Here is a 23414-nt window from a genome sequence, read left to right as displayed (position 1 = left end):
CCTTTCAAAAGATGGCGGGCAGAGAGAGCGAGCGAGGGAAAGCGAGCGAGAGAGGGGGAAGAAGAAGAAAAACAACCAAAAAAAAACCAAAAAAAAAGAAAGAAAAGAAAGAAACACACACCCCCACCCTCCTGCGCGGGGGACACGGGGCTTGGCGGGGCCGGGGCTGAGCCCGTCCGGGGCGTCTTGGGGCGGTCGGCGAGAAGGGGAGGGGGGAGCAGAAGATGGAGAAGAAGCGGCAGAAGAAGAAGAAGAAGAAAAGGGTGGGCAGGAGCGGCGGGGCCGGGAGGAAATCAATGGCCAGGCTGCAGGCAGCCCCGCCGCGCTTTGTTGCATTGTGGCGGCGCACAAAGGCTGCGGGGCCGCGGGAGCGACACGGGGCTCTGGCAAGAAGAAGGAGCAGAAGAAGAGAGGAGGGGAAAAAGAAGAAAAAAAAATTAAAAAAATAATTTAAAAAATCAGCATTGGCCTTTCCCAAGTGGGTTTTGCTTTCCTCCCCCTTTTCCACCAGCCCCCCTCCCTCCAGAAACCATGTCCCAGTGCTAGCAATGCACACCCAAGCATCTAACAAATAAAGGGAAAGATTAAATAGATTACTTTGCCCCGGCAGCTCCAGCAACGTTTGCCTTATAGTCCCTCCAGTTGCTCTTCTTTTTATCCTCGGCAAGGCAGTATAATAGATGCGCTAAGGCGCCCAAGAGCTCATGCGCCGGGGCGCAAGGCCATGTGGGGACGGTAGTCCCGGGCCGGGCCAGGGGAGGGGCGGCCGCTGGCCACCGGACTACAAGTCCCAGAAGCCGGCAGGTCCCCCTCGGTCCCCCCCTCATCCCCCCGCTCCCTCCCCGGACCGGCGGGCAGGGGAGAGAAACAGCGGGGGTGATGCCCCGGTCAGCGGGGAAAGACCCTTCTTACGGCGGGGAGAACGCCTGGCGTGGCCTGGGAGGGGGAACCGCGAGAAAAACTCGCGGGGACTGGGGGGCTGGCGGGTCCCCCCTCCCCGGGCAGACATTGCCGGGGAAGATCCCGGCTTCCCCTCTCCCCGCCCGGGCTCTAAAGGTACAACAAGAGCCCTTAAAAGTGCAACTGGGAAGGTGGGGATCCCACTGGGCTCCGCCGCCGGGACCCACAAAGGGTCACGCGTGTTGCGGGACACCGAGTTTTAAATCACAACTGCGGGAGTTGCTTTGCTTTTAACACCCCCCCCTCCTGTTTTTTTTTTTAAATCGCGGTTTGCATTGGGTAATGCGCTCTCACATTTATTACGCAACAACTAATACGAGCCGCAATAAAAATAGAATGCCACCGATGCAAGCTGGAGTAGTAAGTGGTAAAAAAAAAAAAAAAAACACAACACCATCAAGAAAAACCACAACCTGATGTAGTTTGCACTGGTTAGTGTGTTTTGCAATATTGTCAACTGCTAGAAACAACAAGGAAAATAATCTAATGTATACAATAAAAACACGATGAATTTTACAAACACACCCACCATAAGAGCATCAACAAACACGAGTGCTGTTACAAACACTCCCAAACAGACCAACACAGCCTATATCCCAGAGCAAGTCTACAAACAGAAGTTTTAAAAAAAAAAAAAAAAGATGCTGTTATAACCCCAAATATGATTAAATTGCTGCAGCACAAAAGCAAAGGAAAAAAAAAATAGAACTGTTGGAAAATAAACGAGTCCAGGGGAAACATTAGAGCACCAACATAAAATAAGAAGTAGTTATGGGATTTCTCTGTGGACACATATGCCAGCAGAGGCTGCCACGCTGCCTGTTACACAGACAGCCACGCGGTGATGCCAATTAATAAGTCAGTTTATTGTAACCATAAGGTGAAGGCAGTTTTAGTAGAAGACCTTATTTCCAGAAGATTAGCTTTTGAAAAACGTGACCAATGGGACCAAAATTTCTCAGGAGGTCTGATATAAACAGCAAGACTGGGTTTTGCACAGGCAAGAGGACAGATGCCTAGGAAAATTCCACTTAGGCAGGCTTGTGGCTGCCTTGATGAAACCAAAGTTGTGCATATACCTTAACCGAACCCAAGAAAAAGCGCTTTTTTTGCACCCAGCTTCAAGGCCTGTGTGAATTCAGGAACTAGAAACTCACTCAGTGTCGAGCATATGGCTCTTGGACATACTTACTTTGTAAGACATCATTTGAAGTTGCATCTGCACGTACAGCCAAACCCCACACTTGGTCAGTGTGTGCCTTGGGCTTCCCCCTGCCACAGGCACCTGCAAGTTGACCTTTTTGACTTGGCCATCAGGTACCTAAAAGCCACTTCAGTGCCCTCTGCACCCAGAGCACACGGCCTTGGCGGGAACACAGATCACACAGGCAGTAAGAAAAAGGTACATTCTGGGTCTTCTTAAGGGGGACAGCCACACTTCACAAGCTGGTGTTCACTAAACCTGCCTCATGTCTGGTCATCATGTGTTCCATGTTGTGAGACTGAGCAAGGAAATCCCTTTGAAAGGGCACCTGAACTTCACCCAGCCTAAAAGGGTCCTAGATACCAGAGGTATCAGGAAGGATTGGATTTTAAGTGCGAGGCACTTTTTACCATTATTCTGCTGTATTGCCATTTTCAAGCCGATTCTAAAAGAATATCAAAGCATTTGAGAGCTGAAGGGTACAAGGTCAATTCTTTTGAACACACTGTCCTGCTCCTGTACGTGTCTGTTCCACATGGATATGCAAGGTATAAATTTATGAATGCCGTAACATACACAGACAACAAATCATGAGCATAACCAAAGAGCCCCTAAATGAAACCCGCTGCTGCTCTAGGCATGGGGGCTGGGAAAAATTGGCAGGCTGAAGCTTTCTAAGGGAGGGGGCAGGGAGTAATCAGCTGAGTATTCGTTATGGACGTTTGGGAAAATGTACGCCTTTCACTCTGAAGACTCATTTTCAGCTGAGCCAGAATCTGAAAGTTGCATTTTTAAAGATATTTATATTTTAGTTTGAGACAAACTCCTGCAACAAAAAAAGTGTGTTGACTCAAATATAAGACTTGGCAGAGTTAAAGGAACTGAGCAGGGGGGGCTCATAACGCAGAGCGTTTAGCAACCTCAGTGACACGCAGAGACCACAACAGGAGAGCTGAGCAAAGTGGGTGAGTGCAGGCAAAGGGGAAGAGACAAGAGAAGCTGGGAGGGTCCCAGCAAGAACATAAAGCCCTTTGAGCTGGTAGAGCAGAGTCACCTCACAGTGAATATGTACAAGTTAAAAACTGGAGTTTGATCCTCACCGCAAATACACTTCCAAGAGCAGCTTGGCAATAGAGGCTGCAACCCAAATGCAGTCTCCAGCTACACCTTGTGCTTCCTTATCTCACCCAGGGTGAGTGTAAGACAGTTTCATCCCAAATTGTTATGTTCATTATGCATCAGCCTGAGCAGGCAAAACAATTCACATGGGAAACTGTCCCCAGAGATTTCACCACTATCAGCTTTCAAACTGGAAAATCCAAGTCACTCAAACACCTACCTGTAGGTCTGCGAAGTTGCACTCGAACCCAGCTGCACCCTCCAAGGGACTAGGAAAGCAAACATATTCTAGGGATCCTTAAAGCCACCGTTATGCAAGGCAGTGAGTTTAGACAATGGTTTAGCCAAACAGGCGCTGGCTCCTGCAGTTTGAATAAGCGCCATAGGAAGTACAGGGAAATCAAATCAGAATGATTCAAGCACAAGGTACCTCACCCAAAGTAAAAGCACTTAGACTGAGGAAAAGATAGTTGCAATCTTTAAATTAATTTCCAAACAGATTTTGTCATATTAGTTTTACAGACAAGATAAAACAGTCTGCCTGTTCCAGGGTACCTTAATGCCAGCTTTTCCATAAAATGGAAGACCACAGCAGTAGCTTTTTACTTCTTCCTCCCTAAGCTCACAGGAGCATCCTAGGTTCACCCAAAGCCTTTTGATTAGCCTCTGTGGTCTTATGTTGCACCTCCAGTTACCCAATTAGTACCTTGTTAACTAACACCTGCAGTGTATTTATTACTTGCCATTGCACTATTTTTAACCCTTAATGCACAGTGGTGCGTAAATCCTTCTAGGAAGCTTTGTGCACAGGCTTGGACAAGAAAAAATTATTTGTGCAAAACCAGAGTGGTTTTCAGGGGTACTAAACACTGACACTTTTTGCTTCTGTACTCTTTGTGTCCAGGGTAGGACTTGAGTCTTTTGAAAACAATGGTGGATGGAAGCAGAAAAGATACTTGTCTCTGTGGGGCTGATGAGTTTTTTGAGAACTTGCCACGCTCAGTGCCTTGCATGACTGCACCCAACAGCATTTAATAGTAATCAGGGACTGCTGGGAACACTAACCTGGAGCACCAATTTTTCTGACCGTTGCTGTAGGTACTAACTGTTAAGCTGCTGATTCTTTACCTCACCATTCAGTGCCTGTTTCACCATCAAAACCACAGTTCCCTGCTGCAAGGGAGCCCTTTGTTAGTATTTGTACTTGGGAATTACCAAGTGATTACGAGTGGAGAAGGCTGCTGAAGGGGTATCAATACTGCATTGGCAATGCATTCTGTCCACCATCCCTGGGCACTTCCACCATAGGCACGCTGTACATTTACACGCATGTGAAAGGCTGATGGGAGCTCCACATGCCTCAAGGCAGGCAAATTTGGCGATTCTGACCATTTTGTCAGCCATCAGCCACCATGGGCTACAAGAGACCTCACATATCAGTGAACTCACACCAGATCCTATTACCAGCAGCTGCTATCTCTAGGGTGGATGTTGTTATACATTACAAAAAGAGAATTTATTCAATAACAGTCATGTCTGGGATAAAGACATAATAGTGCCCAAAAAGCAGATTGCTTAAGAGCGTGTAGTAAATGTCTGGGATTAATAGGACTCAGATCATCCCAGCGGCACAGAGAAAGGTGTTGAACACAAGGGGATAAATGCTCTTATTGCATCAGAGAGTCATCTTTACCAATGATTTTCTTCACTGTAGCAGCAGGATTTCCTCGATTGAGTAAGCGTTATTCAGTAAGGTAAGGATGACAGGACTAGGGCAGAGGTTTGAAACAATAATTGCAGTTTGTTCTTCTGTAGCACCTTTCATCTGTGGAATTCACAACAATGCAATAATCCTCCTAACAGCTTTTGTAGGTAAGGAAATATTATGAGCCCTGTTTTTCAGCAGAGGAAGCTGAGAAGGAATATGATGATGCAGACAATCATGGGCAGAGCCAGAACTGGGACTCAGCTCTTCTGACTCATACTTTATAGGTTGAGAGTTTTCACACAGCAGTCGGTGAGGCCACCCTGGCTACTCAGTGCCTATAGGACCTTTGTCTCTTCGGTGTTCACTCTTCATATGGAAAAGAGTGAGCAGAGCCCACAGACAAGGAACCCAGGAGCCAGGATGTCTACAAGCCCCAAAAGGCACAGCGCTATGGTAATTGATGGGAGGGCAGGAAAGAATTGAGCTATCCAAGACCCAAAAGATCTTGTAAGTGTTAATCTGCAAATATAAGGTTTTATGACGACCTAAATGCTGGTCTGGAGGCAGCCAATATTCAGTGGAGGTCCAGAGTAGATTTTAATAATGTCCTTTCAGATTGGCAGTTCTCGAACCAGAGAAACAGAGATGAATGGCTTCCCCTGCAATGGAGAGGAAGGGAATGAAGAGCCCACAAAATATTCTGTCTAACCTTGGTGTCTTTTATCAAGATGTAGCAAGAAGCATTGCTTGGAGGAGCTGGAGGCTGGGATACAGTGGTCTAAGATTTATATGTATGGAAAGAAGCAGAGTAAAGGCCTAAACTATTGTGGGAGACAAGAAAGGGACATGACCGCAGATTCTGAGAAGTGAAGAGAAACTGCCCAGCCAATATGACTACATATCTTTGGCCACAGTAAATGTTTATTTGGAAAATAGCTGCATCTATATGGTTTTGTTACACATTCAGTGTGACCTAGCACCTGCTGTTAACACAGTGGTTTGCACAGGTAAGCAAGCTTGTGTATAGTGTGCGCTACTGAGCTGGCAGTTTAAACTAACACATACTAGAACATGCTAGATTTCAGCTGGCTAAAGCTGTAATGGATTCCTTTGTGTTTTCTTACTCTTCCTCCTGCCCTCTTACAAAGACTGGAGAGAATGATAAAGAGATGCTTGAACCAAATAGTAACACTTTCAAACATCTTGATTTCTAAATTACAGTGACTAATAAATATATTCAGATTTCACTAAGACTGCCTCTGGGGTATGAGTTAATTGTATTGACCTGTCTGTCCACTGGAGCTGCAACCATTTGCACCAGTCAAGAATGAAGTTCCTGATTCACAGTAGTGCTGAGAACCTGCTGCTCCAGTTGAAGTGGCTGGGAGAGGCAGGCTGTCATCACGTCTGGCAGTCAGACCGTGTATGATTCAGTCTGGGGCTCTCAAATCAGCAGCCTTTATGCATAACCTTGGCTGTGACTTGCGTTGGGGGGAATTTGCTTTGAATGATAGCCTATAGCACATTGCTGGACTCCAATCCTGCATGAAGTCCTACTTTCTCTTCAAAAACATGGCCTGTTTCTCAACAGGTCTTTACTAATATGGAGCTCTATACATGCCATGTACAATGACCTTACTTTGAAAGAAGTTCTTCAACTTCCATAGGCCCCTTGTGTGCAGGCTAAGTGTTTGTACACATCCCTCCCTGGGCAGAATGAATCTACCTGATCTCCACTGGGGTAAGATTTCCTAGTTTTAAATGAACAAATGTTGGCAGTGATGCAAGCGAGGTTCACGCTGTAGTGGGGGAGGTAGAAATATCAGTCTGGAACAGGTTCAGTGTTTGTTTTTAAATCCCAGAAGGAACATATGAATGCGATGTAGCTGGGATTTAGAAAAAAACAGAGCAGCATATTAGCATCCACACAGAAACAGCTATATGTCAGAGATCAGCTGCTCTTTAAAAGCCTAAAAGACGCGGCAGGTCTCTCATGAGTTCTTCCTCCCTCTGTTTCTTGAGCAGCATGTAACACACGGTAAGTCTGTTCCATGCTTCCTCTGTCTGCTGAGAGGCCCAAGCAAATAAAAGTCCTAACTGAGATTTCTAATTGTGCCAAAACATAAACATGGGCTTATACAGCTTGTAAGCTTAGTGCCTTATTACTCACCATTGCAAACGTAAGCACGAGCTTGTTTGCAGCAGTCAGGTCTAAGCAGATCCAGCATGTGCTGAAGTTAGTGGGAGCGTTTTCACAAACATTAATGTCCTTTGGATCAAATCTGCAGGACTGGATTAGTTCTGGTCTCAGTGGAACCTGTGACAAAATTGTATACATTAGTCATAGGAGGACCCATGGCCTCAGCTGTGTTCCTGACATCCTTCATGCCATCCAAACGGATCCCAGCAGCACTGAAATCAGTCACTTCCATATAACCTGAGCCACGCATGAGCTTTTCTTTCCCTTTCATCATTACGGAAAGCTGCTCTCCCCCAAAAAACCTCAGACAGGTGTCTTTTCCAGTGTACTTGGCAAGTCACCAAGTTCAGGCTATTTTGAACCAAATGGAATGAAAGATTTTGTGAGAGAGAAGCCTGCCAAGCTCTACTCTTTTCCAGAGAGGGAATTTGGACAGATACTACATCCTGCTGATCCCAGCTGTGGCGGCATGGCCGGGGGAGCAAGAAAGACCCTTACAGATGACTCATAACCAACAAGTTATATTTCATCCAAAGACAACAGGCTCTCCGTGCAAATCTCCAGGTACTCACGTTATGCAGTCCCAAAGGAATGCCCTTGCTTGCTGAGCTGCCTTTTTCTGTAGGCGCCATGCTGTCAAAAACCCAATCTAGCATGTGACCAAGTACTTTGCCAAATAGAGTTTATCATACTTTAAACTTGTTTAAAAAAAATCCCAGACACTTAGAGGCTAAGGGATTGGTTAGGATTATGATAAATTTTTCATTGAAGATACAGTTTTCATGTTCCAGAGAGGTACTACTCAGTATAGATAAGGATTTTAATGCATACATATATGTGTTTTTTTTAATATATATATATATAAAAAGATCAGGGCACAATACAAACTTTTATCTCCAACATGAAAGAAACAAAAATACCCTATCCCTATCACAGCAAAGTTATATAAATATGTAACACTATACTGCTGATTATGCTTTCTCATTTTATTTCGTATTTATTTTTTAAAAGAATTAAAACTTTAATCCAAAACCATCTGGAAGAATCGTCAACAGGAACTTAACTGGATTTGTTTCCTAACACTGTTCTGGGGACTGTGAAGCTTTTCTAAGTCTATCTGTGTTTTACCTCCCTGAGGTTAGATGGCAGGGTTAATTCTCCAGACATTCTGCCGTGGGTTTCCAGGCTGAAGGAGAAGAAACTGTACCACAGTTCTTTTCTTTTTTTTCTTTCTTTCCTTTCTCAATTGCCACTAGAATTTTTGGAGCCCAAAGATCTTCCTGTGTTAAAGGGCCAGTAAATGACACGTGTCTCCTTTTTTTCCCTCTTAACTGAAAGCAGACTGTAATGTGTTCTGTGCGGCGTTGGGTTGCGGTTCAGAAAAAAACCCCCACAGCTCTCCAGAAAAGTGCTTAAACACATGCCTAACTTTAAATTGGCTGTTTGGCCTTAATGAATCAGTTAAACACTTTTCCGAGCCAGGGCCTTTGTACGCGGCACACTGAGAACCACCTTAGATATACTTTCACCCAGGCAATTACTACAGTGTTAAATGGCACATACATCAGCCTCATACGTTAAATACACAACTGCGTTGTGAATTAGCTTGGTCTTTCCATAACGGTATCTGTGGTACTGCTGTACGCTTCCAACGGTGCTGGCCTGCACGTTACAACCCAATGGCATCCAACCCCACTGCAGCCAGGTTCAACGGTTTCCGAACAACGGCAACACCCGGGAGCCGAGCCATGCCTGTCCGTTAAGTGGCTGTGAACCTGTCCCCCAGTGCTCGATGCAACCTGTGCCACACCGGCACGTCCTGCAGGGATAGATAGGGCCCTGAGGAAACCTGAGGAGCCCTGCTCAGACTTGCTGGATGGGGCCCTAAGGAGATCACAGGCCGGACAAGGCCCTGGCTGCTGCTGCCCTCGACGCTTGCTCCCCCCAGAGCCGTCCACAGCCGGGGCAGTAGCTCCGGGGCCTTACCCATGGCGGAGGCCGGGCACGACGGGGAGCCGGGACCCTCCTCCCCACCGCCGCTCAGCCCGGCAAAGTGACGGAGGAGAGGGCGGGAAGGAAGGCTAAGGCGAAGGCAGCGCCGGCCCCTTTAAGGCGCCGCCCGCGTTTCTTTTTGGCTCTTGGGCCTTGCCGTAGCGCTCCCGGGAGAGAGCGGCATTGTGCAGCCTTTGGCCCGCACCGCGCATGCGCCCTCCCCACATTCCCCCCCGCCTGGCGGCCCTGGAGCCGCCGCCGCCGCCGCGTCCCCCCTCCCCTTTCCCTCACCGCGGCCGCGCTCCTCCTCGCCGTCGAGGAGCCGCCGCCGCCGCCCCCCCCCAAGTCCCTTTCCCCCTTTTCCCCCGGTAAGTCACCGTGAGCGGCGGGGGCGGCCCGCCTCCCCTCGCCTCACCGCCGGGCTCCCGCACCGCCGTTCCCCGCGCGCGCTGCCGCCGCCTCCCCTCAGGCAGCGCGCGGAGCTCCCCCTCCCTCCTCCCGCCTTCCCCGGGCCGCCGCGCGTGCATGAGGGGCTGCCGCGCGCGGGCCGGGAGCTTCCCCCCCCCCCCCCAGCCCTCCATTCGACCGCCCTCCCCCGGAATTTGGGACCCCCCCCGCCATCGTGGCCAGGCGGGGACGGGGGGTTTGTAACGGGTGGGTGTGTCGGGACCGCCGGGCCCGGGGCGGGGGTGTGCCCGGGCGGGAGGAATCCGGTCTCCCTTAGAAAAAAACTTCTAAATTTCGGGGTGTTCGCGAGCAGCGGTTTCTCCGCGGAATGTGGGGGGGGCGGCTGGAAGCGGGCAGGGAACCGTCCCCTCCCGGGGAGGAGATGCTGGGAACGGCAGCGGTCACTGGAGGAGCGAAAGATCCCCAAAATCTGCTGCCGCCCGAAAAAAAGAGTGGCGGTGGGATGTGGCGAGGACGCTTTGGAGGCAAATCCTTCCAGGGAGAGCTGGGGGTTGTGTTACGAGGCTGAAATGGGGCCGACCCGTGGTGGAGGTTACCCAACACTGGGACACACTTGGGCAGGTTTTTTTACAGAAAACAAGGCTAATACAAGGCCCGCTTTCAGTCAGGTGGAAGCCTCGGGCAGGGGAGGGTATGATGTGATGCTCAAACCATTTAGGAAGGAAATACGAGACTGAAATACTTGAATTCCGAGGTGAAAGGAATCTAGTAGGGGCTTAAACTGTGGAAATGCCTGCTATTTTTTGTGCTTGTTAAGCTCTTGTATTTTGTACCTTGATAAATCTGAAAAAAAAAAAAAAAGGCCTTGGGCCATTTCTTCCACCTTTTATACAAACCGTTCTATTTACTACATTCTAACTACTTATTAGAAGTATTTTGGGGAATATGATATGAAAACCCTGCCACACCTAAAAGCTCTTCTGCTTTATTTCCATTTAGAAACAGAGCAGGGTGGAAAAAAGCTCTCCAAGAAGTGGTAAAAGGCCATGGCTTGGGTTCTCGGTCTTGCGCATTAGTAGGTCTGAAGGCCTAAAATACTGCTGTGTCGCTAAACAAATACAGAATGTGGGTTTTCATACTGGTTTCTGGTGACCTGCAGTTAGGCTAATCTCATTCTTCTAGCTGCTGAGAATCTTTTTGACAGCTAATGAGAATATTCTGTTTTTCTTCCAGGTTTTCATTTCAGTGCGGTTCTCCTCTCCGTGACAAGGGCTGCCTTTTGAAGCAGCACATTCATTCTCCCCTTCAAGCACCATAAGTCTCATTTGCCAGTTTCAGAACCATGGCAACAGAAGAAAAGAAGCCAGATGCAGAATCCACCAAAACACAATCTACTCCTTCCTCCTCGACCAATCAGAGCAAGGTGTGTGTGTGGGGCTCCAAACAATATCTGTGTAAATACAACTACCTGCATATTCAACAGGCAAACCAGAATTAGAGAACTGAATTCTCATTTAGATTAAGAGCTTCTCCAGGTTTCTGCTTCTGCTGTTGTCTCGAGCTGAGGATTTTATGGAAAAAGTGGAGTACAGCCTCTTTTGTCATGCTAGGGGTTTTTTTGTTTCAGTGGAAGGTCTTGCTAACGAGATACTTCACGTCACTTTGAGCATTAGAAAGACAGGTTGGGTGTATCCTTGGAGTGCCTAGAGGTGAATGGAGAATTGGAGAATCTGTGATTTTAGCTGCGAAGTGGGGAGGCAGTCCTTACTCAGATTCTTTGAAACCTGCAAATCCTCAAAGGAGATGTTACTGTCTAGCTGCGAACCCTTCAGAAAGGGTGAAAAGGTAAAAAAAAAATGGTATTTTAGGGGTATGGTGGAATTAGACTGTGATTTAATTCATGATAAGGATGAAAACTGCAAACACTTAAAAGCGCTGCGCAGGTCAGTACCAAGAGTATGATCTTGATCTGCCAGGCACTTTGTGGTTGGACTGTTGGGTTACTCTCGCCTGTTTGTTATTGGCTTGGATGGAATTCATACCAAGGATGATTTGGTGTTGTGCATGCAACAGTAAGGCATTGCTGGCCCCAGACAGCAAGGATCTGTGTTTTGTTCTGTTATTTTTTTAATTTGGAGAGGGGGGAAAAATGTAAACGCTGGAATCTGTATTATGGTGAACATTCATGCAGTCCATTACTGTGTACTGACCCAGTCTGATAGAGAGCTTGTCACTGAGATACTAAATCTGGAATTTATTCAAGTCATTCATATATATTTTTCTTACAGCCTGCACCAGTAAAACCAAACTATGCTCTGAAGTTCACGTTAGCAGGACATACAAAGGCAGTCTCATCAGTAAAGTTTAGTCCTAATGGAGAGTGGCTAGCCAGCTCCTGTAAGTATTGCTTTCTTTTTTGTCTCATCTAAAACATGCAAATGTGGGCCTTGGAGAACTGCCTGTCTTTACTGTTGCCTTCATCAGATGGAGGAGGGATGTAGTGTCATGATTTTCTTAAAAGGAGGAATACCAAAGCTGTCAGTCTTCGAGATATAATCTGGTTTAAGCTTTTAAATTCTGTTACTTTGAGCACTGGATCTTCTATGCATTGCCAAGTTGGAGGGTCCCTCACCTGTTCAGGTTTCTTTACTGAGCAAATGGGCAAAAGCAAACACAGGATTCTTTTCCCGTGCAAAGGGAACCCTGGTGCTTTTCTGTATCGCTAGACGTAGATTAAGCTTTTAAATTAAACTTTGTGTACAGCATCTGCAGGCAGAAGCTTAATTCTGGGAAATAAGGAAGGTGGCTTTGTGCTAATTGACTGGACTGTAGAGTGGGATATGGTTGGACTGGCCATGTGCTTCTGTCCTGTGTGCCTGTGGTGTTTAGTAAGTCAGAGCCTTTGATTACCCCAGTGAAATGTGCAGAAGGTTATTATGAATAGTGTTTCACTACTTGCTCTCTTAAGTGGTAGATCAAGTCCTCTTCCCGTCAGCTTTGGTATTTCCTGAAATTATTTTGGTAGTCAACATTGTTTGACAGCTTTCCTTTGAAAATGTGTTTCAACATTGTGATCCAGAGAGGATCCATATATAAGGAAAGGGCAATAGAAGAGCATTGCTGAATATGATGGTGGGGGTAACTTGAACATATTCCACATGTGGGAATGACTTAGGTCTTTGGCTTAACTGCAAATAGCCTTAATAAGACCAGTGCAGTGTACCATATAAAAATAATTTTTATGTTCAAGTGCCCTCTGAAAGTGTCCCCCTCTCCCCTATCCAGGTTTTCCAACCTCTACCTCTGGCAAATATCATCCTTTTTCTCTGCATGTTTTGCAAGTTAACATGGATAGTATGTTTGGATTTTTGCAGGCATTAATGCAGTCCAGCTTGTGGTGTAATTTTTGTTCTTTTTGGGCAAAAGCATTTTAGCATTCCTATGGAATGGTACTACTTTTACCACTGACTATCTGAAACAAAAGTAGAAACCCAAGTTGTCATCGGAGAAACTAAAGGGGCCGGAGACTGTGTGCATTCCAGGCAGTTTATGTAATCTCAGCTGCTGCAGCTTGGCGTGTATGAAACTATTCTTTACCAATTACATATTACCTTATACACTTAGGTCTGCTTGGGGAGGGAGAGCTACACAGTGTTTGCAGAGATGTAGTTAACACGTTTCTGTCCACCTGGAAGGGACAGCTGTATCTGTTAGTGCTGTTAATCTCTTTAACTGGCACATTCTTTTCCAGCTGCTGACAAACTCATTAAGATCTGGGGAGCGTATGATGGCAAGTTTGAAAAAACAATATCTGGTCATAAACTGGTAAGCATGAGGAGATTACTGTGCACTTGAATATTAATTTACTTATAGAATCATAGAATTGTTTAGGTTGGAAAAGACCTTTAAGATATCAAGTGCAACTGCAAACCCAACATTGCCAAGTCCACCACTAAACCGTGTCCCTGACCATCACATCTACATGTCTTTTAAATACCTTCAGGGATGGTGACTCCACCACTTCCCTGGACAGCCTGTTCCAATGCTTGACAACCCTTTCGGTGAGGAATATTTTCTTAATATCCAATCTACTTGTAAAGAATTTTGCTTTCTTTTCCTCATCCAGAAATTTCCATTCTTGGTTAGTTTGACTTGTGCAGGAGGCTTGTTCTTCAGTCTCGTTTTGTACTACTTTGTTTATACAGTCCTCTGCAACAGCCCGGGACTGGAATTGCTGAAGTAATACCGGGTCAGGCTGGAAATAGGGGTGAAGTGCAGGCTGGTAATGGAGTACCTGCTTGCACACTGCCTAGCCATTTTCTGAGTCCCTCTGTTTCGGGAACACCAACCTCAGATGCCGAGTGGAGCATTCTTGGGTGAAAATCCCTGTAAACTGTAACACTGTCCTGTTCCCTCTTTCCTTTGTATCTGGAGCAGAGTGGCTTGCCTTTTAAGGAGATTGAATTTTTCTTGTGGGTTTGCCTACATAAATACAACACTTACTCATTCTGCAAAGTTATAAAGAAAACTCAAACTTCCAAACCCTTCGATTTTGTTTTCTAATATTTCTTACATGCTGAAGTTTCGTAAGCAAAAATGAAGATTCACCAAAAGAAAAACCAGTAGAATCTTGTTCTTGTCCAGCCCTTAGGGATGCAAACCATAAAAAAACAAGCCATTTGTCATGAAGAGAAGCCACTTATTCAGATTAGTTTATATAGCATACTGTTTATGAATTCCAAGAAAGGGTGTTGGTGGCCACAGTAAGAGCTATGTGAACAAGCCATTGATGTTTTTGGAGTATGTGTCTCGGCGTAAAATGAACAAGTGCCAAAGGAGCTATTAACCCAGTGAAATCTATTAATTCCCAACTCCCACTGCTGAATTTTCTTTCATGCTTTGGCTGTGAATATAATATGCAGTCTGTGTTTTCCATTTTCCTGTACTGGTGAACAGACAGTGCTGAGAAGAGGATTGTTTTCCTTTGTTTTAGGGTATCTCTGATGTTGCTTGGTCATCAGATTCCAACCTTCTTGTCTCTGCCTCCGATGATAAAACTCTCAAAATATGGGATGTAAGCTCGGTAAGGGCAGAAACTATTATTTACCTTCCTTCTTCCCAGCATTAACTCATGTTCTTCTGAGAAACAGTCTTGGTGTGCTATGATGAGAGAAGGTAAGGTTTTAAGCACTGTCTCCCCTTTGGGTAATACTCACTCTTACCTGCTTATAATGAGCTGCTGGTTGAATGGGCTGTGAGGATGAGCGAGTTGTGCTGTCTGCTTTTCGAAGGAGGGGGATGCTTATGGGTACCGTGAGGAGCCTGGTTATCTTCTGAGAGCGCTTAAGCCTTAGAACGGTAATGCAACTGCAAGCTTCGTTTCTGGAAGCAGCCTCTCAGAAGAAACCTATTTGTAACTTCTTATCATAACTTCACTTGGTTTTGCTTCTCTCCCCCTTCGTTTTCTGTGATTACAATAAAAACTGGGTAATTTTGTTGAATTTTGATTAGGTATGTTGAACTGCTTGGTTCTCTTAAGTTACCCAAAGGGTTTGCAACTTGGCTGCAGTCATTAAAAATATATTTTTTTCTTTCCTGTTGTTTTGCTATAGCTGGTCCTCTGCCCGTCTAAATCTGGGGTTAGAGATGGTTTCTTTGTGTGCTGCACAGTGATTAACTTTTATGCAGCTTATCTGAATGCATTTATGTCTGTAAAGGATGCTGCATATTTAACTCTGCTAAATCTTATTTCAGGGTAAGTGCTTAAAGACATTGAAAGGGCACAGTAACTATGTTTTCTGCTGCAACTTCAACCCTCAGTCAAACCTCATCGTGTCTGGATCAGTAAGTGATTTTTCCATTTACTTCGTGCGAAGCAAGTGCTGCACACCCCTGTCACCCAACATTAAGGGGACAGACAGGTGCTTTTAGGGATCTCTGGCAGAATGATGACAGCACCAAATCATAGTTACAAATAACCCTTTATTTTCTTAACAGAATATTACGATTAGCATAGCACAGAATTTATAATTAGAATGACACATGATTTCTACAAGCGGAATTAATGTAGTACAATTTATAGGTAGCATAATACAGAATTTATTAATACAACTTAACTTATAATTTCTAATCACCTGGATTCTAACTTAACTCAAAGTATGATTTCTGATCAACTGGACCCTCTGCAGATTGGGTCAGATCTTAACACATGGTTTGCTGTATCAATATAACAATCATAATCTAGACTTGAAAGTCATATGAAAGAATACGTGTCACTTACTCAATCCCCGGCTCCTGGGGGGGTCACAGTCTCACTGTCCAGCAGCAGTTCTGGTCCAAGTTCCCCCTTAGGACTCGTAACTGCTTGATTTTGTAGACAGTGCTCTGTGTGCTGTAACACTTCCCTGTTCTGGGATGGTGTGATCACCACCACCAGGTTGGCTGGGTGCCTGGCACCTTCAAGGCCGGTGAGGAAGGGAATAATCGGCCTGGCGCCCAGGAATCTTGAGGCCGGTAGGGAGGGGAAGAAGAAATCTGTTTGGTTTGTCTACTTGGTTTACAGGACCTTGAGGGCCTGATAAAGAGGGAAAGGGAACAAGTATGTGACCTGCTTGGTCACAGAGAAAGGATGCTTGCCTTATAAAATAGCATTAGTTATGCTAACCACATTAGCAGGCGTTGGGAGCAGGGAGTACCAGTCACAACCCCTTAGCATTTCGATTCTCCTGTTCCACAGGATTCTCGATTCTGTTCCACAAACAAATGAAAGCAGTGACACTGCTGTCTTTGCTTGGGGACATGATCAAGCCCTTAAGTCATCCTCAACATGCAGGTTTCCTGCACGGAGAGGAAGCGTTCAGGGAGCTATGTTCCCAGTCTGTTATTTTTGCCCTGTGTGGTGCTTGTGTCTTAGGCTTTCTGATGCAGCTGCAGTGCAGCTGGAGGAAGGCACGTGCAGCTAGTCAAGCTGTAACACCTTGCATGCCTTGAATAGGTGCATCATTAAACCACCTTGTGCATTTCTTCAATCTTCAGTTTGACGAAAGCGTGAGGATATGGGATGTGAAAACAGGGAAGTGCCTCAAGACGTTGCCTGCTCATTCTGACCCAGTTTCAGCTGTAAGTCCCTTCCAATAAATGAACACACTAACATACTTATTTTGTTAGCAAAGCTCCTCTCCTACCTCTGTTTGTAGAGAAGTGGTTTTGTGCTCTAACTCTTATTATGGAACCCTCACACATTGTAGTGGATGGGCTGTGGTGGATTTGCCAGTGGTTGTTGCTCAGTGAGAACGAGATGAACAGTGTTTTCTGCAAGATTGATACAGATTTAGGTCTTGGGTGTTAATGTGGGGAGCAGTTAATGGTGGTTCTGCTGTGTGTAGAAGATGTTTCACACTTACAAATAAACATTGGTACTAATTCTTTAAAATAGCAGTGTTCTGAGGTGTAGTTCAAGGGAATAAATTGACCTTAAAACATGTATGTGGCTACATATGAGGTTAAATTCCATGCGCTTAAAATTATAGGGTACTATCCCCAGATTTGATACTATTATTCGAGCAGCTAATGCTGTCTCAACAGTGTACCTGTGTGTTCACATGTTCGTTCTTAACTTTTGATGAAACATGTATTCTGGTCCCTGATGCTTAAATAAACAGCTGTAGTTAACATCCACCCCTCTTTATAATTATGCCAGACAAGCTGTGGGGGAAAGAATCTTGATTTTAATCATGTTACCCATCTAAACTCTTGCCTATTGCTCGTATGTCATGTTGACTTTCTGCTTCTATATGCGTGTTGCAGTGTCAGTAATGAAAGAGAAGTACCTTCAGTGGGGCTTAAAAATTTGATCTTTGTGAACATCAGTAAAGTTATTTTTCCCCTTCTTTAATATTACAGGTGCATTTTAATCGTGATGGATCCCTGATAGTGTCAAGTAGCTATGATGGACTCTGGTAAGTGGTTATTTCTTGTCTGCGGCACTGTTCAAACCTTTTGCATTTAAAAAAAAAATATTTTAAAAAAGCTTGTATTTGTAATGTTAAAATCAGAACAGAGACTTCAAAACTGATAGTGATGATTTTTGTTTGGTTTTAATAGTCGAATCTGGGATACAGCATCGGGTCAGTGCTTGAAAACACTGATAGGTAAGTAGGAATACTTCTTGTTTGTGTTCCGTTCTTCGCTGTTAACTTGTGACATAGATATTCTGCATCGTTGCTTCCCTAAGCTCTGTTTTGCTGTGTTCTTACCATTCTTTTAGTATCTGTTGTCCTGCTATCTACTGCAATAAGAGGAACTATCCCATGAATGGAATCTTGCTTAAGCTGTGTAGTATAGCTAGACAAATGAGAGTTTTCCAAAGTTTTCTGCAATTCTTCTGTGTGGTGCTCACTGTGCAGCAGTTTAAACAACTCTATCGTTACAGCTTTGTGCTGTTGGATATGATGGAAACAAGTAGTCTGTGACTACACAAGCCGCCTACTTTTATTGCAAGATGCACGAGGCATCTTGTGAGCATGGCTAATAAAAGGAAACCACCTGTTTGGCATATGTTCCCTACACCTTCACATTCTTATAAAGCATTATATAGGCAAATTATATGGCACTGCAAATTGATTGCATGTATTCTAATATAATGATTTTTAAAAGGTAGAGATATGATCTTGTTCTGATAAGTATTGATGCAAGGAAGGAAAGTTCAGTTACAAAGGGTTATTTAAAATGTTTGTGAGAAAAAGGCTTAATATCCTTTTCTTAAATTACTGAAAACAATCACCTTCCTTACACCTCTCTCTTTCTTGGAGTATCAAAGGACAACAAAACCGAAAGCTTGTTTCAGTGGAACAACAAAAAATATTGTCAAAAGAAATTCTCTGTCAATACAACTGTGCGCTGTTTAATCTTGCTTTTGTTTTCACTGTAGATGATGATAACCCTCCTGTGTCTTTTGTGAAATTCTCCCCAAATGGCAAATACATACTAGCTGCAACTTTGGACAAGTAGGTATTTTTAAAAAAACAAACAAACAAAAAAACCCTACAGACTCTGAAGTGCTTATGACTATCGGATAAAACTTTTAGTTTGCTGCTGTTTAGCTCTTGTAGTAATGATACTACACAAGTTCCTATATACTATTAAACTTCAAAAGTAGAGAAAAACCAGGTTAGGCTCCCTGACTATCTTGCGAGCTCTGGCAGTAGCCTGGGTATCAGTACGGATGGTCTGTATCTGGACATGCGTGGGGCTTCCTTAGTGTCTGGGCAAGAGCGTAGCGCTTGCCTGAAACAAGCGACTCAGTGTCCAAATTGTATTCCGTAGCATGCTTATTCCTTTTCCCTGCACTGGCTTAGGCTAGAACGGGCTGAGGATGCCTCAGTCCAGTGCTTCCTCCCCTGAAACACCTTGGCGCAAGACTGCAAGTTGAAAAATTAGGGCAGTATGTGTGTATTTTGGTCTGTATCTACTTTCAGCAGGATTTGATTTTAAAAACAGCTGAGGGAAAGGGGATAGTTGTAGGGCCATCCCCGATTCTAGTGGGTTTCTCACCCTGAGGAAGATGATGTCTAATGAAATGTTATGAATCTTTCGGATGCACTGGGAGTTGGGGGTTGCCAAAACACCTTATCCTCTCTCACGGTAATCTGTTATCCTGCCAGTTGTTTCCCTAGTTGTCTGGTCATTATTTATAAAGAAACTTGCAGGTGTAGGGAAATTAAAACACGTTCTTTTTTATGGAGGAGAATATGAATGGCATGGCAGTAAAATGGATACTTTGGGGTTAACTAATGCTGCATTCCGAAGCCAGGCTAAAGTGATCCATGTAGACTTTAAGAACTCTGTTACGAAGAAACTTTTGTTGCTACTAGGAAAATGTCAGAATTAAAAACTCAAAATCTTTGTTTTTCTGTTGTTTTCTAGCACTCTTAAACTTTGGGACTACAGCAAAGGAAAGGTAAAAACAGTCCTGTCTCACTTTGTAGACTTAACTAAGCTTATAGGAAGATCTGGATTTTGTACGTGCTTTTTCAGCTTGGTTAACATTTTGAATACTGTAGAATGTTAGTACCTCTTTATTGGAGAGGACTAAGGATGCCTTTCAGGGGAAAAAAAAACCAAACAAAAATGTTTGGAAACTGCATAGCCTTGAGACATTAAGTAAAGCTATGTTTCTGTATTTTTCTGTTTCTGAACAATAAATTGCTGTTGCTCTTTTTCTCTGTGGTAATGTGACAAATTTAGGGCTTCTCCCCCCCAGATTGTTTAGTCTTGTAGGGCAGAGATGCCCTCTGCATCCTCTAGATAAGTTGGCAGGGTGGGAAACACAGGCAGATATATTTAGTCTGCTCTGCCAAGAGAGTTTGTCCTTGACTGAGAAAACTACCTCCCAGCTGTTTTAATGACTTGTGGCTCTTCGCTTTCAGTGCCTGAAGACGTACACAGGACACAAAAATGAGAAGTACTGCATATTTGCTAATTTCTCTGTTACTGGTGGAAAGGTTAGTGCTCATTTGAGATGCTTGTTACTGATGCACAGTTTTTACTGCTTTTCTCTGTAGAAGAAAGAGTAGTTTGGGGATCGAAACCTCCTTTGGTGAGTGTTGGTTCACAGGTGCCATAGTGCGGAGGGAGAAGAGGGCGTCCTAGGAAGTCCCTGTGAGCAGCTCTGGTGTCTGTGTCTCTAGGTGGGCCCGCTGTACCATTGGAGGCTCCTGCCGCTGCGGCAGTAGAAAAGGACTTTCCTGCAGCAGGAGGGTGGCTGCTTGTGTATCGGTTTGCTCTAGCCACACCGCAGTCAGCCATCAGAGGATAGGTGGATGCGTTCTGGTTGGGATCACAGAACAGATTATCAGAGATTAAGTCCTAACGCAGAACCACCTTAGCACCTTTTGGTCTGTTAGTTTTCCTCCTCCAGGATACTCAGGGTGGAACAAAGCTTTCTGCTGCCTGTATGCGCTGAACAGAGCCTGGGAGAGAATGAACCGCATCAAGCAGTCGTATAATATTGGCAGTTGCCTTTCCTATAATGACAATGAAATGTTTCATGAATAATAGCAATTAGATGTAGATGAGGAGAACGATTAAAATAACTATGTTTTTTTCTCTGCCCCTCCAGTGGATCGTGTCCGGTTCAGAAGACAACCTGGTTTATATTTGGAACCTTCAGACAAAAGAGATTGTACAGAAATTACAAGGACACACAGGTGTGGAAGAGGATTTTGTTTTTATTGATGGAATATTCCTCATGTCAGCTTGTAATGAGGGTTTAGCTTCAGCATTCTCTCTCTAATGTTTAATTTTGGCTGTCAGACTCATAAATTCTTGACTGGCTAAAGCTTAATTGAACCCTAGGAGTTTGCTCCTTTTTATGAAGGGGTTTTTGTGAGCATTGCAAGTGTTTATTCTTTCACTGTGAGAACTTTGGCATCAGCTTACAAAAAAGATTTCTTTGAGTTCAGAACTGGTCGAGATATTTAAGCAACTCATAATTGTGAATTACCTCTTGTGAAGCTGCAGCTCTTGAAAGGGTAAGGACTGATGTGGCCCTGCTGTTCGTAAATGTCTGTGCTTGTGACTCTTCCTGAAGGCAGAGTTGAGCAGGGATTGAGATGCCACCTGATGGATGCTTGAGTCTGAGTCCCGTAAGAGAGTGGCATTATCGCTGTACCGACTAGAAGGAATTGTGCTGTGGAATTTAAGCGTGCTTATTCCTTTGCAGGACTATTGATTTGGGCTGTAGGTTGGGGCAGTGGCAGCAGGTTTTCATTTCCAGGCTAGGGCAAGGCTCTGAAGATGAAGTGCTATCTAAGCATTGAATGGGATGTTGGAAATACCTTACCCAGAAAGAAAAAACTGAGCTGGGTTTTTATTAGATGTCTCTGACGTAACATGCCGAGAGTTTTGCCTGTGAAGTTAGAAAGAACTAGAATCTGGAGAGTTCTCGCATTTTGAAACCTGTCAAACACTTTCCAACTACTTACTCTCAGTTCTTTTTTTGCTAGTGTTTCCTCTCACACGAGAAGCAATGGTTGGAAAATAGTTATGAATAAAGCGCTTGTAATTCTGCTACAAGGAAATAGTAACTTGTCTATGCTGCATTTTCAGAAATGCCTGCTATGAGCCAAATTTCATTGCTGTAAATAACATTTGTATCTCTTTTCTTTTTACCTAGATGTTGTAATTTCAACAGCTTGTCACCCAACAGAAAACATCATTGCATCAGCGGCACTAGAAAACGACAAAACAATTAAACTGTGGAAGAGTGACTGTTAAACGTTCCAGTATCACTTTAGAGACTGTCAGGAAAAAATGTTTTTAAAAAAAAAAAAATTAAAAAAACCACATGAGAATAATAAATCCAGTTTGGCAGGAAACCTGAAGAATATTTGATAAAGTGGTTTCTGTTAGTCTTGGCCCAAAGAAAACGTCTTAGCTCTTTGCTAGAACCGGGCAACGTGGTGGAAAAAAAAAAAAAGATGCAGTGTCTCCTTTTCTTGCCTAATCTTTTGGCAGACAAATGGATCATTCTGACATCGCGTTAGAAGTGTCAGCCTTGTATTGGACACCCCAAAGATACTGTACTTTACGGTGGCATTACTTCTGGGCGCTGTTGCTGCTTAAGGAGGAGCTGCCAGTCTACTTTGTAACAGTAAGTTAAGTCACGAGCCTAGAGATGTGTGGAATTTTTTTTAAATGTCTAATTTTTTATTTTTATTTTTTTTTCCAGAATGTAGGTTATAGTCTTGGGAAGTTTCTGTATTGTTTTAAATAGGAGTACTGCATCTTTAAGGGTGCTTCATTTTAAACACTCAGCTCAAACTTTGTGACCAAATAAAACCATGCAGTTCCAGATTTCCCTCTTCCTGCCCCTGACTTGACTCCTGTGGTGAGATCTCCTCCTCCTAACTTCTGTATAGTTGCTTACCTCTTGTTACGTGTGTTTAATAGATGCTGTTCTAGAGCAAAGTTACAGTTCTTCTGTTAACCATTAAAATGAATCCTGCTTGTAGTTGTTCTCAGCATACTTTAATTTTTTTTTTCCTCTTCTGGTTATAAAGCAAGCTCACAGAACACTGTAAAGTTATTTCAATGTAAAAAGGAAAAAACCCAGACTTTTGTATCTTGAAAAATCCATCGTATGAAACTGTATTGATAATGGCATGACTCTTGTATCTATTTCAGCGTTGGTATTTCTTTCCCTTTTTGTCATACCCATGTGGTATTTACACATCCAAAAACAATACCATATGCCATAATAAAAAGGTGGGATTTTATGTGTATGTTTGTGGTAAGAGTGTGCTCATGTGAAGTGTCTGTGTCCAAAGACGCCTCCCTTAAAGACACCTTTAGAAGGAAGTGTTTGTGGAGCAGCTGCAGTCATTGAGGAGGAGCGGCAGCGTGGTGCTTTGCATCTGTTGTGGAGAGAGGAAAGAGGAGCATAACTCAAGTCAAAATTTGTTTAAAGAAAGTAAGAGGATTGAACTGAAGGTGTCCTCACCAGAGGCAACATTAGTACAAACCCTCACGGAGCCCTTTATCTAAGGGGAAAGGAATCCTGCTGCCTTCTCCTTGCCGAAGGGGCAGGGCAGGCCGAGTGGTGATCCAGGAGTTAGCGTTTATTGCACCCAAAGGGTTCTGCTGCAAGGGGACGTTCTGTTCCTGGTGAAGCAAAAATCCATTGTTTTGGTACCAACCTCATGTGCTTGATAACGGAAAATCAGTTACGGTACAAACCTCTCCTCTAGTGGCTGCTCGGAGACTGCCTTGCTTTACCCTTAGCGGAGAAGACAGCTGCAAGACATGAGGTATAGCTTTTCCTT

At 44.3% G+C, this 23414-nt stretch overlaps 2 protein-coding genes across 7 annotated transcripts in view; one reads left to right on the top strand and one right to left on the bottom strand.

Moving 5' to 3' along the window:
• The window catches only part of BRD3 (bromodomain containing 3), a 50331-nt gene extending 40661 nt beyond the window's left edge, over positions 1–9670 (bottom strand). The window contains exons 1-2 of one of the 5 annotated variants that reach the window (XM_063353457.1): positions 9561–9670; positions 7162–7308 (exon numbers count right to left, since the gene is read on the bottom strand). The gene's annotated coding sequence lies outside the window, so the exon portion shown is untranslated. Of the gene's footprint in view, positions 1–597; positions 705–7161; positions 7309–9560 lie in introns of those variants that run through there. The other 4 variants (XM_063353458.1, XM_063353459.1, XM_063353455.1 and 1 more) reach the window with 4 other exon arrangements.
• Positions 9420–22874, top strand: WDR5 (WD repeat domain 5). Of its 2 annotated transcripts, none has more exons than XM_063353460.1 (14): positions 9420–9551; positions 10825–11014; positions 11880–11988; positions 13343–13416; positions 14585–14674; positions 15346–15435; positions 16627–16710; positions 17494–17549; positions 17695–17741; positions 18521–18596; positions 19516–19549; positions 20019–20093; positions 20711–20798; positions 21767–22874. In XM_063353460.1, exons 2-14 carry the CDS (start codon positions 10934–10936, stop codon positions 21865–21867), a joined length of 1005 nt encoding a protein of 334 aa, XP_063209530.1. In that variant the 5' UTR covers positions 9420–9551; positions 10825–10933; the 3' UTR covers positions 21868–22874. The 2 variants fall into 2 exon arrangements, with proteins under 2 accessions (XP_063209530.1, XP_063209531.1); XM_063353461.1 differs by lacking the exon at positions 9420–9551 and adding an exon at positions 9770–9837.
• Positions 22875–23414: the final 540 nt, after the last annotated feature.

This window comes from Chroicocephalus ridibundus, chromosome 15 (assembly GCF_963924245.1).
Source record: "Chroicocephalus ridibundus chromosome 15, bChrRid1.1, whole genome shotgun sequence".
Taxonomy (NCBI): Eukaryota; Metazoa; Chordata; class Aves; order Charadriiformes; family Laridae; genus Chroicocephalus; species Chroicocephalus ridibundus.
Note: the sequence above shows the minus strand (reverse complement) of the source record. Positions and strands in the feature narration are given on the sequence as shown.